Source organism: Liolophura sinensis, chromosome 11 (assembly GCF_032854445.1).
Source record: "Liolophura sinensis isolate JHLJ2023 chromosome 11, CUHK_Ljap_v2, whole genome shotgun sequence".
NCBI classification, from domain to species: Eukaryota; Metazoa; Mollusca; class Polyplacophora; order Chitonida; family Chitonidae; genus Liolophura; species Liolophura sinensis.
This window is the reverse complement of record NC_088305.1, coordinates 6419864-6443682: the sequence shown is the minus strand read 5'-3', so window position 1 is coordinate 6443682 and position 23819 is coordinate 6419864. Positions and strand designations below refer to the sequence as shown.

General features: G+C 40.2%; 1 protein-coding gene and 1 long non-coding RNA gene across 2 annotated transcripts; one reads left to right on the top strand and one right to left on the bottom strand.

Moving 5' to 3' along the window:
* Positions 1-630: 630 nt before the first annotated feature.
* LOC135477940 (polypeptide N-acetylgalactosaminyltransferase 5-like) lies at positions 631-17121 on the top strand. The gene is made up of 12 exons (XM_064758169.1): positions 631-709; positions 3777-3876; positions 5020-5173; positions 6930-7093; positions 7436-7600; positions 9113-9320; positions 10492-10609; positions 13070-13258; positions 13527-13652; positions 14386-14475; positions 15362-15490; positions 16615-17121. Exons 1-12 carry the CDS (start codon positions 677-679, stop codon positions 16741-16743), a joined length of 1605 nt encoding a protein of 534 aa, XP_064614239.1. The 5' UTR covers positions 631-676; the 3' UTR covers positions 16744-17121.
* Positions 17122-19567: 2446 nt separating this feature from the next.
* Positions 19568-21336, bottom strand: LOC135477967 (uncharacterized). The gene is made up of 3 exons (XR_010445235.1): positions 21182-21336; positions 20556-20624; positions 19568-19991 (listed from the first exon to the last, which is right to left on the bottom strand). It is a non-coding gene; the product is annotated as an uncharacterized LOC135477967 (long non-coding RNA).
* Positions 21337-23819: the final 2483 nt, after the last annotated feature.

Sequence of the window (23819 nt, the reverse complement as noted above, 5' to 3'; positions counted from 1 at the left end):
CGATCTCGACATTAAGCACGAGAACGTCCGAGACTTTGAAGTGGATGATATAGGTGGTAGAGACACGCGAGAAGAAGGTGATATTAATGCCATTGACGTACAACAGGAAATTGATGTAGACAATAACGTCAACGACGTACAAGACGAAAATGATGCAAACGATAATGTAAATGAAGCAGAGACAGGAAATGACGGTGATATAGAAGAGGTAAAAGATGGTGATATAGATGTGAATGAAGCAGAAGAGCTAAACGATTATCAAAATGTGAATGAAGATCAGGGACACGGTAGTAGTATGAATGTAAATGAAGCAGAACAGGTGGACGGAGTAAATGAAGCAAAACAGGTGGACAAGGTAAATGAAGCAGAACAGGTGGACGGAGTAAATGAAGCAGAACAGGTGGACAAGGTAAATGAAGCAGAACAGGTGGACGAAATAAATGAAGCAGAACAGGTGAACAACGCAGATGAAGCAGAACAGGTGGACGAAATGAGTGACGCAGAACAGGTACACGAAATTAACGAAGCAGAACAGGAGGCCGAAGTAAATGAAGCAGAGAACGTGAAAGATGGAGATAATAATGAGAACGGAGTTGAGGAAGCGACGGTCAAGGACGCACAGCAGAGAAATGGAGATGCCGATGAAATAAAAGGACAGCGCCAGGAAAATGTTAACATGCTGGGTGGCGACAAGACCGCAGAAAATCAGGTAGATGTTTCCTTTCTTTGTTTAGTGATTTTTGATAAATTGAATTGTTTATTTGGTTCTTACCGAATTTACCATAATGAAGAGTTTTTCATTGTAATAGGGAATTCTTTTTTTCACAAAGAGGATGAAACGGATAATCCGAAGTGAACCACCGGCCGTTGGGAAGACACTGAACAACTTTTCCACGTATGATGCAAACCATACACGTTGGTGAGAGAGAAGTGGTCTTCAAAGAAATCTGATCTGCGCAATCAGCCGCAGGAGTTGACTGCTTATCGTCACCGAGGTCCAGTGTACAGTGAAAAATTCTATATTCGATGCTTTGACTAATATAGGGGGCCTCCGTGGCTCAGTTGATTAGCGCAGCGTAATGACCGAGGAGCCTCTCACAAATGCGGTCGCTGTGAGTTCAGGTCCAGCTTATGCTGGCTTCCTCTCCGACCGTACGTGGGAAGGTTTTCCAGCAACCTGTGGATGGTCGTGGCTTTCCGCCGGGCTCTGCCCGGTTTCCTTCCACCATAATGCTGGCCGCCGTCGTATATGTGAAATATTCTTGAGTTGGGCGTAAAACACCAATCAAATAAATAAATAAATATCACTAATATACATTCTGTGTCCAGAATTAAGTGAAATGCTTATTGTTACAAAGGATACTAATGACATTTGCCATTGAAGGTTAGAGTGTGTTTTTACATCAGTCTTGTTGCTTTCTTGCTCGTTTGCTTATTAATGGATTTCCGTATAACTTAAAGAAAATGTATGGATTTCTAAGCAGACACAGACCATGTTTTTCGGTGCATTCAGATTCGTAATAGTTCTTGTTTACATGATGAGAAAAGACGAAAATAGGTAATTGAAAGAATGTTCATTCTTTGTTGCACGGAGTACAAGCTTCTGTTGTTATCATGTCGGGTACCTTTACATGTATCCATGCTGTTTGCTTGCGGTGCGGTAACAGAAGATTGTTTTCTAAAATCTAGATACATTATTAGATAAAAATAAAAAATTCATTATTTCTTTGTGTTCATACCTTCCACAGCCGGGAGGTAATTTTGCGCCAAATGTCAGTGCTCATTATTTCTGTGTGTTCAGGCCTCACAAAGTCTAGATGAAGTTTTGTGGCAAATATCAATGTTCATTATTTCTGTGTGATCAGGCATCACAAAGTCTGGATGAAGTTTTGTGGCAAATATCAATGTTCATTATTTATGTGTGTTCAGACCTCACAAAATCTGGATGAAGTTTTATGGCAAATATCAATGTTCATTATTTATGTGTGTTCAGACCTTACAAAGTCCGGATGAAGTTTTGTGGCAAATATCAATGTTCATTATTTATGTGTGTTCAGACCTCACGAAGTCCGGATGAAGTTTTATGGCAAATATCAATGTTCATTATTTCTGTGTGTTCAGACCTCACGAAGTCCGGATGAAGTTTTATGACAAATATCAATGTTCATTATTTCTGTGTGTTCAGGCCCCACAAAGTCCGGATGAAGTTTTATGGCAAATATCAATGTTCATCATTTATGTGTGTTCAGACCTCACAAAGTCCGGATGAAGTTTTATGGCAAATATCAATGTTCATCATTTATGTGTGTTCAGACCTTACAAAGTCAGAATGAAGTTTTGTGGCAAATATCAATGTTCATTATTTATGTGTGTTCAGGCATCACAGAGTCCGGATGAAGTTTTATGGCAAATATCAATGTTCATTATTTATTTGTGTTCAGGCCCCACAAAGTCCGGATGAAGTTTTATGGCAAATATCAATGTTCATCATTTATGTGTGTTCAGACCTTACAAAGTCAGAATGAAGTTTTATGGCAAATATCAATGTTCATTATTTATGTGCGTTCAGGCATCACAAAGTCCAGATGAAGTTTTATGGCAAATATCAGTGTTCATTATTTATGTGTGTTTAGACCTCACAAAGTCCGGATGAAGTTTTGTGGCAAATATCAATGTTCATTATTTATGTGTGTTCAGACCTTACAAAGTCCGGATGAAGTTTTATGGCAAATATCAATGTTCATTATTTCTGTGTGATCAGGCATCACAAAGTTCGGATGAAGTTTTATGGCAAGTATCAATGTTCATTATTTCTGTGTGATCAAAGTCCGGATGAAGTTTTATGGCAAATATCAATGTTCATTATTTATGTGCGTTCAGGCATCACAAAGTCCAGATGAAGTTTTGTGGCAAATATCAGTGTTCATTATTTATGTGTGTTTAGACCTCACAAAGTCCGGATGAAGTTTTATTGCAAATATCAATGTTCATTATTTCTGTGTGTTCAGACCTCACAAAGTCCGGATGAAGTTTTGTGGCAAATATTAATGTTCATTATTTATGTGTGTTCAGACCTTACAAAGTCCGGATGAAGTTTTATTGCAAATATCAATGTTCATTATTTCTGTGTGTTCAGACCTTACAAAGTCCGGATGAAGTTTTATTGCAAATATCAATGTTCATTATTTATGTGTGTTTAGACCTTACAAAGTCCGGATGAAGTTTTGTGGCAAATATTAATGTTCATTATTTATGTGTGTTCAGACCTTACAAAGTCCGGATGAAGTTTTGTGGCAAATATCAATGTTCATTATTTATGTGTGTTCAGACCTCACAAAGTCCGGATGAAGTTTTGTGGCAAATATTAATGTTCATTATTTATGTGTGTTCAGACCTCACGAAGTCCGGATGAAGTTTTGTGGCAAATATCAATGTTCATTATTTATGTGTGTTAAGACCTCACAAAGTCCGGATGAAGTTTTGTGGCAAATATCAATGTTCATTCTTTCTGTGTGTTCAGACCTCACAAAGTCCGGATGAAGTTTTATTGCAAATATCAATGTTCATTACTTATGTGTGTTCAGACCTCACAAAGTCCGAATGAAGTTTTACGGAAAATATCAATGTTCATTATTTATGTGTGATCGGGCCTCACAAAGTCCGGATGAGGTTTTATGGCAAATATCAACGTTCATTCTTTCTGTGTGATCAGACCTCACAAAGTCCGGATGAAGTTTTGTGGCAAATATTAATGTTCATTATTTATGTGTGATCAGGCCTCACAAAGCCCCGAGGAAATTTTGCGCCAAGACCTACTTTATCTGCACGTGAATCATAGCTTACAGTTTTTTGACAAACCATCCGGGGAGTACATGGGTAAGTATTCTTTCAGTCATCGTATACTCTGAAAATCCGCCACATGTCGGACACTACCGATTTATTTATTCACTCAGTATATTAATATTTGTTTATTCATTTGATTAGTGATTTACGTTGTACTCAAGAATATTTCACTTTTACGACTTTGACCACCTTTTCCGGAGGAAACCGGACAGAGCCTGGGGGAAGCCCACGACCAGCCGCAGGCCCTCCCACATACTAGCAGAGAAGAAGCCAGCATGAGCTGCTGGAATGAAACTCACTGCGGTTGCACTGCTGAAAGGCTTCTGATTTTTTATTCTACGCTAACCAGTGTATTACCTGACAAGAGAATCCATAGCTGAACGAACGAGACATATTATTCGGCTACTTCGAGAGGAACACTTTAGCGAATGAGCCAGCGAAAGTTCCTTCTTATCTTATTTATTTATTTATTTGACTGGTGTTTTACGCCGTACTCAAGAATATTTTACCTATACGACGGCGGCCAGCATTATGGTGGGAGGAAAAAGGGCAGAGCCCGGGGGAAACCCACGACCATCCACAGGTTGCTGGAAGACCTCTAATCTTTGACACCAAACTAATACAATCGTACAGTGACGTGTTTCACAATTGCAATTCGCGCTGGTTGACCAAAGAAACCAGTTCTAGCCGGATGCTGAAACATGACTGAAATTGTACATGTACAACCAGGGCACGACCTTCTGTTTTTAATTTGGATTAAAACTTAAGGCTGCAGCCCGAATCACTATGTAAAACTGGTTAAATTAGTAGAAGAGTAAATGTTTCCATCCTTCCATGTGGTCATTGCAGCTTTAAACCGGAGCTTGAATACTCATGTGAAACAGGTTAGAATATTGTGACACTAAAGATTTGTATCCTCTCATTCTGTTAAATTTAACAAAATGTCTGTTTTCTGAGTGATGCTAGAATGTATTCTGTTATTGAGGCAGATTCTGCTGTTAAATAGCACAGACATATTCTATTAATTTAACACAACGATTCTATTAGGTTAACAGTGTATTACGTTAAATATGACACAATATTGTGTTATTATAACGGAATGCATTCTAACATCAATTAGACAACAAACTTTCAGTTAAAACGAACAGATTAATTTTCATGTGGTCATTTTTAAAGGGAGGAATGGCAGGAGAGTAAACGTGGACAAGACCAAATTCTCCAAGGAGGAACAGAATGAATTTACCAGAGGATGGAGCTTAAATAAGTTTAACCAGTATGTGAGCGACCGTATTCCTATGCATAGAAACCTGCCAGACATGCGCCATAGGAGGTAAAATATTTGTCCTCGGAACGTGCAGTGTGTAACTCATGAAGCCTTCATCCATAAGAATGTGCGTATGTGTGTGTGTATGTATGTATGCTTGGGGTTTTACGTAGTTCTTAGCAAATTTGAAGTCATATGATGACGAGGAGTCATTAGGTCTGTGCACATATAATGTGTCTTCTTGTGGCAAAATGCTGCCGTCACTGTGGTAGCCTATCATGTCGAAGACACCAGGCATGACACCACACCCAGGTACCATTTTTGAAGTGTTTTGTGTGACCCAACTTGGGTTCGACTTCGAAGCGGACGTTCTAACCATAAGTCCACCAGAATGTCCCCCATTCATAAGGGAGCTGTTATTTCAATAACCATTCAGATATCAGCATAATACAGGGTGTTCCAGAAGTTGCGCACCATCCAGGTTGAGGTTGAATGCTTGAGCTACATAAAAAAACAATTCAACTCTTTCTTGTACTGTTAGTTTATTAGCCATAATTAACTCTGAAAGAGAGAAAAAAAATTAAAATCAGTATTAAATCTGAAGCACAGAAAAAAATGAAAATCAGGATGGTGCACTTCTGGGACACCCTGTATATAAGGGGTCGTCCCAGACTTGTACAGTGAATAACACATTAACACCTCAAATATAAGAGAACTGTCAGTTATGTGTCATGCTAGGTAAGACGTGGTCCCCGGTTCGCGTGTAACACAAAATCCCCACACATCAGAGAACTGTCAGATATGCATCACGTTAGGTAAGACATGGTCCCCGGTTCGTGTGTAACACAAAATCCCCACACATCAGAGAACTGTCAGATATGTGTCATGTTAGGTAAGACGTGGTCCCCGGTTCGTGTGTAATACAAAATCCCCACACATCAGAGAACTGTCAGATATGCATCACGTTAGGTAAGACATGGTCCCCGGTTCGTGTGTAACACAAAATCCCCACACATCAGAAAACTGTCAGATATGTGTCATGCTAGGTAAGACGTGGTCCCCGGTTCGTGTGTAACACAAAATACCCACACATAAGAGAACTTTCAGATATGCGTCACGTTAGGTAAGACATGGTCCCCGGTTCGTGTGTAACACAAATCCCCACACATTAGAGAACTGTCAGATATGCGTCACGTTAGGTAAGACATGGTCCCCGGTTCGCGTGTAACACAAAATCCCCACACATCAGAGAACTGTCAGATATGTGTCATGTTAGGTAAGACATCGTCCCCGGTTCGTGTGTAACACAAAATACCCACACATCAGAGAACTGTCAGATATGCGTCACGTTAGGTAAGACGTGGTCCCCGGTTCGTGTGTAACACAAAGTCCCTACACATAAGAAAACTGTCAGATATGCGTCACGTTAGGTAAGACGTGGTCCCCGGTTCGTGTGTAACACAAAATCCCCACACATAAGAGAACTGTCAGATATTGCGGCATATTAGATACGATATCGTCACAGATTCGTACAATCAAATAAATAAGTAAATCACAGATTCGTACAGTGTGTAATGTATGAGGTAACCATCCATAAGAGAACTGTTACCTATGAAGCATGCTAGATAAAATTGTGTGACTAATGTAGTCATCGGTGAATTATATACACAACAGGAAAATGTACAGCTTTCCCGGAAGTTAATAAACAGTGTCAGTATTCATAGAATATACTTAACTACGTCGCAGTTCCGTGCAGGCCGAAATTCTATATTTCATTTCTATTAAAGAGGGAAAAGTGAGAGGTGATTTATATATGTTGTAGTTGTAAGAAGTCCTTTGGAGAAGATCTACCTCAAACCAGTGTCATTATCTGTTTTGTGAACGAGGCTATGTCGGTTTTACTGAGGACCATTCACAGCGTACTCGACCGATCGCCATCACATCTTGTAAGGGAGATAATCCTGGTAGACGACTTCTCAGATCTACGTAAGTAGGCCTGTATCCCGCATTATCAGATTATGTGCCGTTCAGTACGACAGAACAGTCCGTGTGGCATCCAGCTTAGCAGGCTTTGTTGCGATGGTGGTTTACGTAATCGTAATGTTAAGAGGGTTCGTGACTCCGGCCTTGGCAGACTTGATGTCTTATTTATGAGGTTAGTCACCAGGGCATTCCCTACAACAAAGACTGAAAACATTTGTACGATTAAGATCGAAAGTAATTAAGTTTTGGAACTTAAAATTGAAATTGAACATAAGTATTTCAAATTAAAAGAAACTCTATTGTACCATCAAGCTGATATTTTTGATGGCGTGTCTTTGTTTGCAGCTCATTTAAAGCAACCGCTGGAGGATTATGTCGCCAGACTTGGCAAGGTACGAGTGATCCGCACAGAGAAGCGTGAGGGCCTCATCCGGGCACGTCTGTTGGGATATTCCCACGCTAAGGCTGAGACACTCACCTTCCTAGACTCGCACGTAGAAGTGACAGATGGTAAATGTTTTGGATTACTCTCAGAGCAAGCGGACATTTTAGTTTATGATCTTAGATTGATGGCCATGTGTAATGAGGAGACATCCAAGTATGAAACCTTTGGGTACCGGTATGGTATTTGAAAGTGAAGGAGTCAAATTCCACATGCCAGTCAGTAGCGGTTGAGTGACCAAACTCCGTACGCCAAGCGTCCATGCACTGTTGAATTTTTACAATGTTCATGTCAAGGACAACATCCAAAAAGCCAATGTTCTGCTTAATGTAATTAAAGACGTACAGCATAGAGAATAAGAACAGGGGGGCTACAACAGTGTGATATGTGGCAAATGGTCATACGTAACTGATAAATTACGGCCATGTGCCAGCTTACCTCAGTCAGGGTTTTATTCTAAGTGTTCATGCTATGCATAAAGATTAGGACATTTACGCGCTCCCTAGCACCATGGCTTAAGGAAAAATAAGAAAAAAATGCAGTGTTGTCATCACATTTAACATACAATCACATTAAAACAATACAGGGGGCCTCTGTGGCTCAGTTGGTTAGCGCGCTAGCACAGCGTAATAACCCAGGAGTCTCTCACCAATGCGATCAATGCTGGCTTCCTCTCCGGAAGGTCTGGCAGCAACCTGGGGATGGTCGTGGGTTTCCCCCGGTCTCTGTCCGGTTTCCTCCCACCATAATGCTGGTCGCCGTCGTATAAGTGAAATATTCTTGAGTATAAGTGAAATATTCTTGAGTACGGCGTAAAAAGCCAATCAAATAAATAAATAAATAAATAAATAAAACAATACAAAAGGATCTGGTCTCGGGTCTGCTTAGTCCACCAACAGAATCCTGGTTTTAAATATGCGTGAATACAGTATAATTAAAGCCGTGCAGTATAGAGAGTAAGACCATAGGAGCGACAACGTCCGAATGTAAGCCTTCCTCTGTTCATTTACGCGCCAGATGTTTAAAATCAGTAAAGCTAATCATCATCCGCTCTGCGAGTTTTCAGAATCAGCTTAAATTAATGATCTATTTACTAAATCAAATATAAATCTTGCAAACTGGTGGATACCATTGTCCACCGTGTACGCATTGTGTTGAAGCATTATACCATAGTGAGTTTCAAGCACAAATGTACCGTTTTGATAGCTCTCAACAATAATCAGCTAGGTCCGTGACCAGTTAGATCGCGGGTTCGAATCCAGGTGTCGCTGTGTCGGCCGCGGTTTTAGATCCTAAAGTTTGTCAGGTACTTGACCGCCGTCATGGGAAAAATGCTTGAGCACGGTGTTAAACACCAGTCAATCAATCAAGCAATCAATCAATGAAAAAGGATGTTATGTACGACCCTTTACAGGGCTGAACCTCTGTCCCTCGCATACGAGGTGGACATTTTAGGTTCTCAGCAACACCTGTGTGATAAAAATGAGTCAATTCGGTTTTACGGATATGCCTACGTAATTTCTTTTACAGCAATATGTAGTTTAACACACTAATGACTGTATCTGGTTTATTATTTTCAGGTTGGCTGGAGCCTTTACTAGACCGCGTGGGTCAGAACTGGACAAATGTCGTTACACCTCTCATCACATCCATCAACAACGCTGACTTCCATTTTGGTCGCTGGAGTCATAACAACATCTACGTGGGCGGATTCGCCTGGAACCTTCTCTTCATTTGGGATCTGTTTGAGAACCCTTTTGATGCAAACAATCAAATTCAACCACTGAGGTGCGCAGTATACTGAACCTATTTGTCATTATAGCTCCGTTAAAGCCGCGCTCACACTTTGCGATTTCTTGCTTCCGACTAGTCGAATGATAATAAGACAAACGCTATTTCATAAAATTCGGCAAATAACACCGTGTGAAGGTGGCTTATTTACTTTGGTGTGGAAACAGACTCTTCAACACAAACGACCAATTTAAAAAGTACCGGTATATACAGTAAAATGAAGCCAGATTCGTGTAAAGAGAAGGCCACAACATCAACAAAATCAATATTCAAATTGTGCTTTGTGTTCTAGGGTATAAGTTGTCGATAATCGAAACATGAGCGTACATATAAACGATTGCAAGTATTCATGTCTCAAGCATGACGATAGTATACAACACGGTGGATGCACTCTTGGTCCTTAGTCCCGAATTAAACAGTATATCAGGCAAAATGATAAAAAGGACCTCTGAGATTCTGGACTCTCCGTTAATATACACTTGACCAATATCCATTCGACTACAGACAAGTTATGTAAGACGTGATTTTAAATTATCAGTTAGGCATTTTGTCCGCGTGAAAATCAAGACTGCCTCACCAGCGTCATTTATCAGGACTTTGACAATCAACTTTTCTTTTCTAAACCCATAAAGCGGTTTGCTGGACTTGTTTAGAACCGTTATCTGAACTGTCAAGGTTAAAATATGCTCAAGAGATACCCCGCATGTCCAGAGGCGTTATTCCAAGCCTCATGTCATTATACCATTTCCCACGTCATTATTCCATGCCTCACGTCATTATTCCATGCATTATAACATTATTCCATAAGATTACACCATTGTGGGCAAAACCAGATCAGCGACAAATGATGTTGGCAGATGATCATACGCAACCGGTATAATACAGTCTTTTGTCAGTTTACCTTAGCTAGGGTTTTATTCTAACAGTTCGAATAGATGCTGAAATAGTAGCAACTGTTGTCCCCAAACGCCATGGCTTAAGTAGAATAAGACACATGTAAAAAAGACCCGGTGATGATTATTGCAATATGTTAGACTTTACCAATCTAGAGGGCTCAAAAGGTTGTTTACCTCAATATGCTGTTTAAATGTCTGGTAACTATTCTAGCCAGCTTGAAAATGTGTTTGGTTGATTAACCAGTCAGGTAACCAGTCTTTATCTTTATCAGGTCGCCAACGATGGCTGGAGGACTGTTTACCATCCACAAGGATTTCTTCACTCGCATAGGTACATACGATCCATCGTTGGATTTTTGGGGCGGCGAAAACTTGGAACTTTCCTTCAAGGTAGGTATGTTTTCCTTCTTCTCTTATATCGAGATTGGGGGCTCAGTTGGTTAGCGCCAATGCGGTCTCCGTGAGTTCAAGTCCAGCTCATGCAGGCATCCTCTTCAATCGTATGTGGGAAGGATTACTACCAACCTGCGGATGGTCGAGGGTTTCCCACGGGCATTGCCGGGTTTCCTCCCACCATAATGCTGGCCGCCGTCGTATAAGTGAAATATTCTTGAGTACGGCGTAAAACACCAATCAAATAAAATAAATAAATAAATATATCGATATCGTAGCGATAGAAAGTTTTGTTTCATCATGCGCGTATGTGTTAAGTTCGGCTTCTGACAAGAACAATCCTAGACTTATTATTTAGACTGAAATTTAATTGTTACCATAGCTAACTAGTTTGGTCGTTAACCTTTCGTGATAGCACTACATTTTACCGATTGACTGATGCTTGAATTGAATGGAAGCCGGAAACACGACAGCTGGTCAACTGTTTATGTACGTCCAAGGCAGTAATTAATATTTATTTATAAATATAAAACTTTGTTTATGAAGACTTGTTTTGCTTGTAGTGCGATCCTAGTGAGTCATTGGTCAGTAAAAGCGAATTTGTAGATTACCCTCTCCTTCCCGTCCTCCCACTTTTCGTGGTGTAAAGAAATAAGAATGAATGAATAATTATGGCGTAATGTCACATTGGCAATATTTCAGCCATATTGTGATGAGAACATGAATAAAACAGGAGACACTGAATGATTTTTGTATTTTGATGAAAACGTCCAAAACACAAACAAACAAAAAAGGTTATATATGTTTAAATCTAGTTGAAAAGAACTATACCTTACTTAAAAGTTGAAAACTGCGATTTTGTTTATTATAAATAATCTAGAAAGAACTATATTTTATGATACAGACCAATGGCTTTCAAAGTTTTAAAGTGAACATAAAGGCTGCCACTATATATACATAGAAAAAATATGGAAGAAATTCTATAAAGTTTTGAAAGCCGAGAAGATGACGTTTAGCATGTTAGTTGTGGTTTAGTAGCTATGTTGTAAAAGCCCTTATGAAGTTGGCCAATCACTAGCGCTAAACCTATTAGCTCTCGATTATCAGTGTGGTTTCTTATAGTGGATATGCATATATCGATGCAATAAAACGGATTTTGCTGTCAGGTTAAGTGTTAAACTGATGCATCTTGGACACCACCTTTATGAAAAGGGAACTGAGAATGGCTGTCCGTGTCACAATGGACACGTGTTGAGCAGGAGACTGCAGTAACTTGTCAGGGTGAGCTAGCAAAAAAAAAAACACCTCTGGAGAGTAATTACTTGAAGACAGATATTGTGGCATTGCATTATTTTTCCTTAGCTAAGTCAGATTTATTACGAAAATATCTTTTCGGTATGGGAGGACTCCTGGATTTTGTAACATCATTCTAGATAGCTATATCATGGCAAAATGACGTCACCAAGTGAGTAGCTAGATCCTGACAATCATTTGCTATTTATCTTGTTGATAAGATGTGTAGAATTTTGAAAATATTTTTAAAACATTTTTGGAATACAGTTTTTCTAATTACTTTAGTTTTAGTGGCTGACTTTATGTTCATTTTAATGATTGATTTTTTTTTTTTTTTTTTGATTGGTGTTTTTACGCCGTACTCAAGAATATTTCACTTATACGACGGCGGCCAGCATTATGGTGGGTGGAAACCGGGCAGAGCCCGGGGGAAACCCACGACCATCCGCAGGTTGCTGGCAGACCTTCCCACTTACGGCCGGAGAGGAAGCCAGCATGAGCTGGACTTGAACTCACAGCGACCGCATTGGTGAGAGGCTCCTGGGTCATTACGCTGCGCTAGCGCGCTAACCGACTGAGCCACGGAGGCCCCTCATTTTAATGACATCATCGTCAGCAGTGCTGCATGTCAAATAAATACGTGTCATTGTGCTACGCTAGCACGCTAAACACTGGCCATGGAAGACCCGACAGCGGCGTTTTGAAGGTACGTAGAGGACTTGAACTCACAGCGACCGCGTTGGTGGGAGGTTTCTGGGTCATTTCGCCGTGCTAGCGTGCTAGCGTGCTACCACACCCAACCCCCCCACCAAATCCCCTCGGCCACGGAGGCCACTACACTGAATTGATGGGTCTTTGGCAGTTATAGGACGCGTCTGACGCCTCTCCACTTACTGACACCATATATTTTCTTATCCTAGTATCCAGGTAACTAATAGCCTAAGTACCTCACACATGGAATTGTCAGTAAGTGGCCAGTGGTGAGTAATTATCCCCGCTCAGTCTGGTTTCCCCCCATCCAAAACACTGAGCGCCATCGACGAAATTCTCCGTCCTGTCCCAAGAAATAAATAAAGGGAAAATCATCATCAGAGATGGAACTAAACAGTATATATTGTATACGACGAGTGTTATTATCGTCCATCTTTCTTTTTTATCCTATAGATCTGGATGTGTGGGGGAAGCCTGGAAGTACTCCCGTGCTCAATTGTCGGCCATATTTTCAGGCAGTCCTCACCAATAACATGGGAAGGTAAAAGTTTCCGTGTATTGAGTAAAAACTTGATTCGAGTGGCCGAGGTCTGGATGGACGACTACAAAGACATATTTTACCGAATAAGTGGGAGGAAACCGGTAAGTGAACCAAGACATCTGCATCTTTTTGTGGGTCAAAGCGATGTACTCTTTAGTTCTTTCCTGTAATGCGTCAGAGGCCCTGTTAGATTTGTGTTCGTAATGCAAAGAGGTAGTTCACAAAACACCGCTGCCACCATACCCACGCATTAAAAGCCAAGCGTTTCACGTATATCCTGTAAGGAAAGATGGACATGTTTAGTGTAAATTAATGATGACATCAGAAAGTGCCCATGTTAACCGAACATGTCTGTTGGACTTACTGCAGGTTGACTACGGAGATGTGTCAGAGAGGAAGGCCCTGAGGGACAGACTGAAGTGTCACAGCTTTGAGTGGTATCTTAGGAACGTCTACCCCTTCCGCTATATACCGGCGAGTACGCCAATCGGAGTGGTAAGTTTGTTGCCAAGTCCTATCGTGTAGCATCAGATGCCTCGGGACAATTATTTACTCGAAAGGTAGAAACGTTCTCAGTATTGGTATGGAATGAGAAAAGTGTAAAGTTTTTGCAAAGTATGTAAGCACTTTTTACATTACTTGGACAATAAATCCGCAAAAAATGCCGTAAAAAAAAAGGAAACAGAGCACAATCCACTAGCCAAAGAGTTCACAAAGTTGTAAAGGCTTTTTCGACACAGTAGCTTTCTTTGCTGCAGATAACGAAGAGTTTCCTTTTTTTTAAATACTCGGATATGTAAATGATACTAGTATCTGAATCGCTATGTCTAACTCAGTGGTTGTACCGCTTCCTTTTCCTAAGGTTTTATATTATTACTTTTGCGTAAAGATAATATGCTAAAAAGAGTCTAAACGTTCACTTCAGGCAAGAAAGCTTACAACATAGATTTATGAAACGTCCCTGAAATTAATAAACCAAGGATTTCATTAAATACGTAAGCGATGTGAAGATATCTAAAGTATACCGTAGAGTTTTAGTATTCTCACAGATGCAAAAACGCTATTTGCGTTGTGATATTGAAATCAGTCAGCTTCGTCTGAGTATGTACTATCCCCATGAACAATTAAGCATGCATTCTGTCTTTAAGTTTTGCGTTTCCTATGGTCTTGAAAGTTTTAACACCATTGAAAATGTTTTTCCTATGACGCTGAGTGTGTTTGTTGACAGATCCAGAACAAAGCCGTGCCTAAGTGCATCCTGGGGTTAACAAAGGGGAAGGCCATCGCCGCAAGCTCCTGTGACAGCAATAGATTCCAGGTATATCATCTCTACCTTGTCACAAAAACAAGGCGTTTATTAAGAAGATAAAATTACCTTTATTAATACCAGCATCTGTTAGTTAATTGGAGAATTATGTTCCAAATATATTCAGTACGTGGTCCATTTCTATCTCAATCAACCAATGAAACTGTATATATCGGGTGGGCATAAAAAATGGGCCGTACTTTGACACTCAATATCTCTGAAACCCTCTTACATAAGGTTCTAAAAATTTACACACTCAAAAGCCATTATGTCCTAAGTATATAGACCAAATTTCATCCTTTAAGATTTCTGTTCATGCGACCAAAATCAAAATAGAGTCAAAAAAGCATGTTTCAAGCATAGGATATAAGGTTATACAAAAATAAACATCGAAACAATAGTTGAATTAAACAACCATGATTGAAGGTTTTTGGTGTAAGCATTGTTATTCCCAAAGATCAAGATCAAAGAATGAATCCTATCCCTACTGTGTTTACTATCTTTGATGTCGATGAACGAATCGACAAAATTTCGGACCAAGACCGGGTTTGAAACCGCACCACGTGTATTCTATCAACTGAAAGTCAAGCACCTTCAAGCAGTAGACCAAGGATACTCAAACATCACCTCGTAAAAATGTGATATTGAGTAGTTTATTTGTACATCTTCGTTGAAATAACACTATAACGTGACCATTACATTATTGTCTGGTTTCGTCACTTGCTGGCTTCTTCTCCGGTCGTACGTCGGAAGGTCTGGCAGCAACCTGCGGATGCTTGTGGATTTTCCCCGGACTCTGCCTGGTTTCCTCACACCATTATGCTATCGCATAAGTGACATAAAACCCCAATCAAATAAACAGAAAATAAATAAAATAATGTGACTTTCTGGTTTGCAGCTGTTTTGGCTCTCACAGGACAGCTCAATTCAGTCAGATATCGGCTGCGTGGATTACTCCGGGCAGAAGCAGCCCGTCATGCTCACCTGTCATCACAAGAGGGGCAACCAGGAATGGCAGCTGCGAAAGGTAAGGTTGTGGTACATGACTCAAAAATTTTTGTGATTATTGGAACTTGGTAAACCGCACCAAAGCTCGCACTCAAGCCTTCCTTTGTATAGTTTACCCAGCTTGGTATATGCTATTTTGAAAAGGAACTTTGTTAAGTAGACTTCTTTGGCACATTTTGGACAAGTGCGTTGTAATGTTTTCCAACCTCTGCCAATATGACGTGCAAATAAATGATGTTCACACGTCCTGTGTAACAGGGCAACCAAATCGGGGTCAGAGGCGTTCCACAAAGCGCGCGCAAATTTGCGTTAGCGTAACAGTCTCGGTAACACCTACTAAAGCGATACGTAACGCCTGTGGAAAAATTACGCTTGCTTTGCAGATCGGACCACAGATGAATATCGCAGACATAATTAAGGCGAACAGGCAGTCTACGCAAGCGCACCGTTACTAAAATAGCTAATGCGTTCTGTGAATGAAAACCGTTTGTTTCTCTTCTAAAGAGGTCGGGTACTTCATAGTCACCGAGGGTGTAGGGAGTTTTTAGTGGGATATACCCTAAATGACCTAAAAAATTCGACCGCAAAAAGAACATTTTAAAGGCAAATATATGTAACGAGATATTACCTCTGATGCAAAAATTTACACTTTTCAAGTTGGATATCATCCTACCTTCCAAAAACCTCACAAAGCCTCAAAACTCCTAGAATCTGGAAAAATGAGTAACCTATTCATGGACGAAATATTAGATCATTTAGGATAGTTATATAAAATTGAGTGACTGGTGATCTGATATCATGTACTTTTATAATAAGCTGAGTCGGCTTTTGAGATCTTACGCGAATTCGGACACGGTTTAAACTAGACAAGGTGGAGGATCTCGCAAGATGACGCGGCTAAAGACGTGATTTAACGTGATTAACAGCGCCTTAGAGCCTCCATGCAGATAGCACTATGCAAGATCTAGCAAGTCTAGTAACAACCGTGAATCCTCGCCTTTAAACCACGATAGTCTACGGGAGCCCCCACCCTGTCTCGACCAAACCTGCGTGAAATTGCGAGACATCTGATAGAGCGACTCTTCTTATAACAGGAGTATTAAACAACTGCTGATATCAAATCATGAACGTTTGCCATTACAGGACGGGTCACTTTACCACGTTGTAAGCGCAAAGTGCATGGAAATGTCAGTCGGTGGAGGCAGTGTTGAAATGCTACCGTGTCGGGATATCGAAAGACAAAAATGGATTCTACCTAAAAGAGGCAGCTGATCAAGGAGAGACAACTTCTCATATTCTGTCCTCCAGGTGGCGCTCTAATCTAAACTGAAGAGCGCTATAATGACGTAAACACCAACGTGTGTTGTAGGGCATGAAACGAACGGAATATCTATGCTGTTTTGGAAGGTATTTATATGCACGATGGAGCACACTTGTAACGTACAAAGTCGCCCAAGCTCATGTTTAGCGAATGGAGATTGCTAAGTAACTAACATATTATGTATAGGGCGTGCGTGGTTTGCAATTTATTTACGAATGCAATGAAAACTCGTATTGGTTTTGTATGTGTTTCTTGGTTTGATTCATCATGGATTGAAGTTTAGACAGTTATGAAAAGAGAAAAATATAAAATCATAATCAAACAAAAAACCTGCTCTTTTTAAAGTCAACGGTTTTCGAGTTTTTTCTTGACAAAAAAATGGAACCAAGGGAGATAATGTGCAGATAACTTAAGATTGCATCTGTTGGCACATGAGTAGTTTCCCCTGTTTTATCCAAATATAGCTGCCTGACGACACATGCAGTGTTCAGCGGTCCAATATACAAAGACTACAGCACAGAGAGTAAAACGAGAATAGCGACGACAGTGTGATAGCTAGCAATTAATCACACGTTGCAGGTGAAATACGCCCTCCCGTCAGTTTACCTCAGTTAAGGGTTTTTTTCTAACTGTTTATGTAAATGCTAATATATTGACTTATAACCTCCCCCCCCCCCCCGGGGCCTCCGTGGCTCAGTCGGTTAAAGCGCTAGCGCAGCGTAATGACCCAGGAGTCTCTCACCAATGCGGTCGCTGTGAGTTCAAGTCCAGCTCATGCTGGCTGCCTCTCCGGCCGTACGTGGGAAGGTCTGCAGCAACCTGCGGATGGTCGTGGGTTTCCCCCGGGCTGTGCCCGGTTTCCACCAACCATAATGCTGGCCGCCGTCGTATAAGTGAAATATTCTTGAGTACGGCGTAAAACACCAATCAAAAAAAAAAAAAAAAAAAAAAAAACCTCCCCCCACCCCCTCACCATGGTTACACAAAATCATGTAAAAAAAAAGAGTTATGTTAATTGCAATTTAGCGGAGGTCACTGGTTTGGAAGATGTCACTGGTCTATGCCCATTCCATACAAGATAATCTAAGCAGCTGCGAAAGAAATCCAAAGAGATGTATGTGAGGTAAATTTTACTAAAAATGACGAGTGGTACTGGCCACGAGGTTGTATACTTATTAAAAGCTACGAGTTTGCTTGCTGCGTCCTCAGATTATAATTATTTATTTGATTGGTGTTTTACGCCGTACTCAAGAATATTTCACTTATACGACGGCGGCCAGCATTATGGTGGGTGGAAACCGGGCACAGCCCGGGGGAAACCCACGACCATCCGCAGGTTGCTGACAGACCTTCCAACATACCAGATTATAAATAAAGACTTACAGTAAGGAGTATAATAACAGAGCATCGACGACGGTGTGATAATTGCTACATGGTCACATGCAACAGGTGAAATCCGACCTCTTGTCACTTTACCTCAGTAAAACTAATAATGAAATCCTGACGTTATATTGGAAACAATAGGGGCTTCGTGACTCAGCTAGCGCTAGCTCAGCGTAATGACCCAGAAGCCTCTCACGCTTCCTCTCCAGCCGTAAGTGGAAAGGTCTGAAAGCAACCTGCGGGTGCCTCTGCCCGGTTTCCTCCCACCATAATGCTGGCCGCCGTGGTATAAGTGAAATATTCTTGAGTACGGAGTAAAACACCTGTGAAATAAATAAATGAATATTGGAAACAGTAACTTTGAACTTTGGCCAGATATTTACATTAAAGAGCTACTTTGGTGTCAAAACTTCTGTGTCTTAAAAGCAAGGTGAATTGATAAAGACTGGGGCAGTCTGAATTGCTTTCTTAAGTTGTGCAAATATTGCAGTGAATTAAAACCGATATTGTACGTTTCGGCAGAGTATACGGAAACAAAATATTTCTGTCCCATCCACATTGCCTGGTGTGACGTCACCCATAAACACATGACGTCATCAAACGCTGACGTATATCGACCAATGACGCTGCCCTTTCCAACCCTCTTGACGTCATCCCAGCGTAAATGCCTTACTCAACGTCACATTTGCCTGATTCGACGTCCTACATGGAATATTATTACGTCACATCAGGAAGATTTTACGGACACAGCCGAAGATTATTTGGGTTAAATAGTGCTATTCATCAAAATCCTATTGAAACATGGTGTTAGGCTTACTCCGTAGGATTTCTTTCATATCATTGTAATATATGTGTTCTGACCAACTTCAAATATGAGTGTGGGTCAGATGATACTGCCTCAGTTTTCCATCATCCATATGACAGAAAAATTCAACTTGGTCTACTTTGTTTGATTGGAATGAATCCATGTAATGGGGCAAAAGTCCTCGCCCAACAGAGATACCAATTCTGTCAGATATTGTATTATAGATTTAGAATTTAATCTTCCTTAACCACAAACCTTACTGACATCGTGACATATTCTTTAAACCTTATCGATGTGGTGCAAATTAAATGTTCTTGGTTAGGGTGTAAAAACTCAATCAAATAAATATATATTTACATATACAGTTTTAACATATATATGAATTTATAAATCATTGTAGCACAATTTTTGGACACTGATTGAATGTAGAACATGCCTTCTTTTGGAAATTGATCCATTCTTGTTCATAACGAATGTACACGACGTCCATATTTTGACCCACAAACCAATCCATCTATACAAACTGCTTCCACGTAGTAGTGGCTTTTTACCCTTTCGATATGAAAAGATAAATCTCGACTAATTACTTCACAAGTTATTCAAGTTTTATTACAAAAAAGCGCAAATTGTTATTACACTGTATCAGAAGAATGGTCTGCACGTCCACATACATTCCTACAGTGCTAGAATCTATGTTACAGTGTTCCTGGAAATTTCAGATTTGGCCCGGGGTCGAAACAGACTAGTCCGTTTACGATTTTGTCTCTTCGTAGCACTTCCACCGTCTGCTTTTCAGCCAATCATTACATCCGTACCATCAGTCGTAGGGTTCACACTGCCATCTCTCACCATTGGGTGTTTCTATTCGTTCACAAGCTCCCATCCTGTAATACTTGTGTCGACAACTAAAATAGCAATTTTCCTGATCATAAAAGCAGTCAGTTCCACAATCTCCCGGGGGTGGGTACGTTTGAGGCTCCAACTGAGCTAGGGACAACGTGCAGATATGGACTGCAAAAAAGAAGGTGTCCACTGATTACGATCTTAATGTCATATTGTCTTAATATGTATGGCGTTAGGATATGTTCAAATAGACAGATTAATCGACACTACATTCACCGTCGGACGGCCATGTTTCTGGCTGCAGTAAACATAACAAAGCCGGCTGATAAGCCACAGGCGAATCTTGATATTGATGTCAGACAAGATAATGGATTGATTTATCTGGTTGCGGATGAACACAAAAGTAATAGTTTCCTGGAAAGAATAATACACGGCAGTGCTATAACATCCAATAAATTTTAAATCTAGACAGTACGATTATGCAATTAGTCTCCTAATTTTTCAGTGAAAGGTAAATTTCATCATAAAATAGTGCCCATATCAGAAGCTTTATCTTTAATCATCTCACTTAAGCGAGAGCTCGATTCGACCCTGCAACCTTATTGGTTCTCAGAAATTTTTCACTTTTAAGACAGCAGCTGGCATTATGTTCTGGAAAACCGAGAAAAATTTCGGTGGAAACCTAAGACCACTCGCATGTTACCAAAATACTAGTAATGGTATGATACTTACGCAAAATGCATGAAATGACAACTGTCACAAACTTTGTCGACATCTTCGATGATCTTTTGTGTTGAAAAGCTGAAAGAAAGTTGCAAAGTAGAACTATAGGGCACCTGATTATGATATTTACCATGTATAGTTCGTGCACAAATGAGCGCTATGAGGTGTGAAAAAGATAGAGTACGCTCCGCTGAAAGACGATACGCCGTATGACGGTTAAAAGCTATATATAGTCTGTTGTAATTTACGCCGAAGGTACAGAAAGTATTTACATATTCTAAAGAATAATAGCAGGCGAATTCTATATGTTAGACAGTTAAGTACAAAAACAACAGCAATGTAATAATACGGCATAAGCTAAATGTCAACATACTGCCAACAGTCACAACAGAGCCGTGCTGTACAAAGATGCTTGCTAGTTGGTTTTACAGCATTATCATTTTCCATCATGGACATGGTCACAAAACCTTTTTTGACATTCCTCCAATATATAATTTCTTTTAGCAACGGGCCACTAACAATTGCAGTTGTTTTCATTGCAAAGACACCAATTCCAAAAGACAAAACATATAATTTTGTCAAATGACTGTTTCTTCATTTCATAGTTGACGTAGGCGAAAAAAATGCTACCTTACCCAATGTCACATTAAATTCGCTCTATTCACTCCAAGATGATCTTACGCTTGTTGTGAGACTCTCTCCGTTACGTATTTGTCCAGTGCCTCTGTTGTCGTCTATTTATACAGTGTGTTTAGTGTGTCTGCTTATATCTGTTTATACCACAGACAATAGTTGTATACGCGCAACATAACGACGGAAAAATCATATCCGCCGTCAACAACTGCCGGATACAGACGAGGCGGATGTTGACATCAGACGATCGCGTCTGCTCCGTTTTCTCTGGTCCTGTATGGTACAGCCGGTTATTCGCAGTTGTGAACTTTTCTGACCCTGTATACGGTACCCTCGGTTGTTGACATCTGACGTCTCAAGGCCACAGTGTCTCGTCGGATGTGCATGATACCAGGGCTTTTCACTCACATTTAGTCTGTAACCTGTGTACTTTATCTTTTGACGCTCTTGAACTAACTAGGGCATCTCTTCCGTCTTCCTGTTCCGTCTTTTGACGCTACAAAGGTTACAAAATTCGTATTATAACACAGAACTACTGCATAAGACATCATTTTGAAATCGTTTACAACGATTGAGTTATGTGTAGCCGGAGGGCCATTTCACAAAGTGTTGTGGGACTGGTCTGTATCATTTATCGACCTCCACAAACGAAAGATCCGTTGATTTACAAGGCGCGTTATATGCAATGACGATATCACAAATTATGTCAGACAACGGCATACCGACTGGGCCCAAATCGCATTCATCACCCTAAATACATTTGTTGTCGTTCATTTTACCGTTTAGTCAGCGGTTGCTATATAACAAATATCGCTACAAAACTGAAGCATAAAACCAAGCGACAGTCAAATGCCTAGATCAGACTCAGTGGTGCTTAGATGAATTTCCATTTTTGAAAAGAAAATTTAATGTCTGTTTAAGATACTTTGAATGTTAGTCTTTTAATGGAGATTAGTGGAGTCAAGTGATGTCTTTCACTGTAAATGATCTTAAGATAATACGAAACTGAGTAAATATTCAGTTTACCAAAATGCCAATTCACCCGGAGAGATCTGAGATCGAATACATATGAGCAAAAATACCACACAAGACATTTGCATTGCATTGCCTACGTTTTAATTCAATCACCTCTTCAGTGTTCTGTTAGGTCCGTATTTCTATTTACAAACAGATTTGTATTTCATTTTAATTCTTGTGAGTCAGTAAGCTAGGTATGTCGACAAAACTATACAAAACAAATACAAATTGAGAATGGATCCATGTTAAACGTCGTACTTAACAAGTTTTCAGTCACAAGACGACGAGGAGTCATTAGCTGTGTGTACATATATTGTGTCGTCTCGTGGCAGAATTCATGCTGCCACAGCACTGCGGCGAAGGACTGCCGGCACTGAAGTATCTGGCTAAAAAACACCAGACATGACACCTCACCAAATCACAATATATTGATGAGTGCTGATCCGCAGGCGAAGCAGCAGCAAGTAACAAGTTTAAAGTCTTTTGTATGACTCCATCCGGATTTGATTCCGGGGTCTCCCGACTTCGACGATTTAACCATTAGGCCACCGAAGCGTTCAAAGTGTAATTATATGATAGCCTTTAAGTGTTACAATAACAACAAACAAAGTTCCAAAAGCAATGGCGGGAGTTAATCCTGGTTGGTTCCCAGATATTTGACATCATCGGGATCTGCAATGTCAAGTCCCCCTGTGCTAACCATCAGAATTCTCCAAGGATAATTACACTCAAGGTCATACCAAGGTCAAATATAGTTATCCACCAAATAACGACCAAATGTGGAGAAATAGACAATATCCAAAATCATGCAGTACACTGTCGTGGAGTTGTAAAACAACCAAATGCGAAGAAACAGACTATATCCAAAAACGTGGATTTCATTGTAGCAGAATTGTAAAACAACCAAATGCGGAGAAATAGACAATATCCCAAAAACATACAGTACATTGTCATGGAGTTGTAAAACAACCAAATGTGGAGAAATAGACCATATCGAAAAACATGCAGTACACTGTCGTGGAGTTGTAAAACAACCAAATGGGGAGAAATAGACAATATCCAAAAAACATACAGTACACTGTCGTGGAGTTGCAAAACGACCGAATGTTTTACCCATTTTCTTGTCTCCGTGTATTGATATGCCTGTAGATCGCATGTATTTAAATTCGCCAGTGGGCACTAATGCACAGTCTTCAATCGTGATTGTGTGCATATTGATCTACATAGTTTTCTCGCATTTGCCACAACATCGGGAAAGGACTAACATGAACATGTACATCAGGAAGGTTGATTAAATATACCCTGCACGATTTTACCAAAACGTCTGTTTTACCTCTGATGTTATAATCAATGTATCATACAAAATGACATTCTTTCCAGCGTCTTATATACCTCATTCTGGTCGAGTTTACCAGTAGATCACATCAATCAAAAGATACCTATACCGAGTGACTTTAATATTACTTGGATCACTTACACACCACTTCAAAATATATAAGACTTAGAGTGTAAAACCAGAGCAGCGACAACAGTGTGATAGACCTACAACATAGAGATTAAAACCAGAACAGCGACAACAGTGTGATAGACGCACAGCGTAGAGTGTAAAACCAGAGCAGCGAC

Bases quoted from the DNA above. Each gene is read 5' to 3' on its own strand.
- LOC135477940 (XM_064758169.1), top strand. From the start codon at position 677: ATGCTGGGTGGCGACAAGACCGCAGAAAATCAG. The intron at 7,601-9,112 runs GTAAATGTTTTG...TATTATTTTCAG, and splicing joins GCACGTAGAAGTGACAGATG to GTTGGCTGGAGCCTTTACTA. The intron at 14,476-15,361 runs GTATATCATCTC...TCTGGTTTGCAG, and splicing joins GTGACAGCAATAGATTCCAG to CTGTTTTGGCTCTCACAGGA.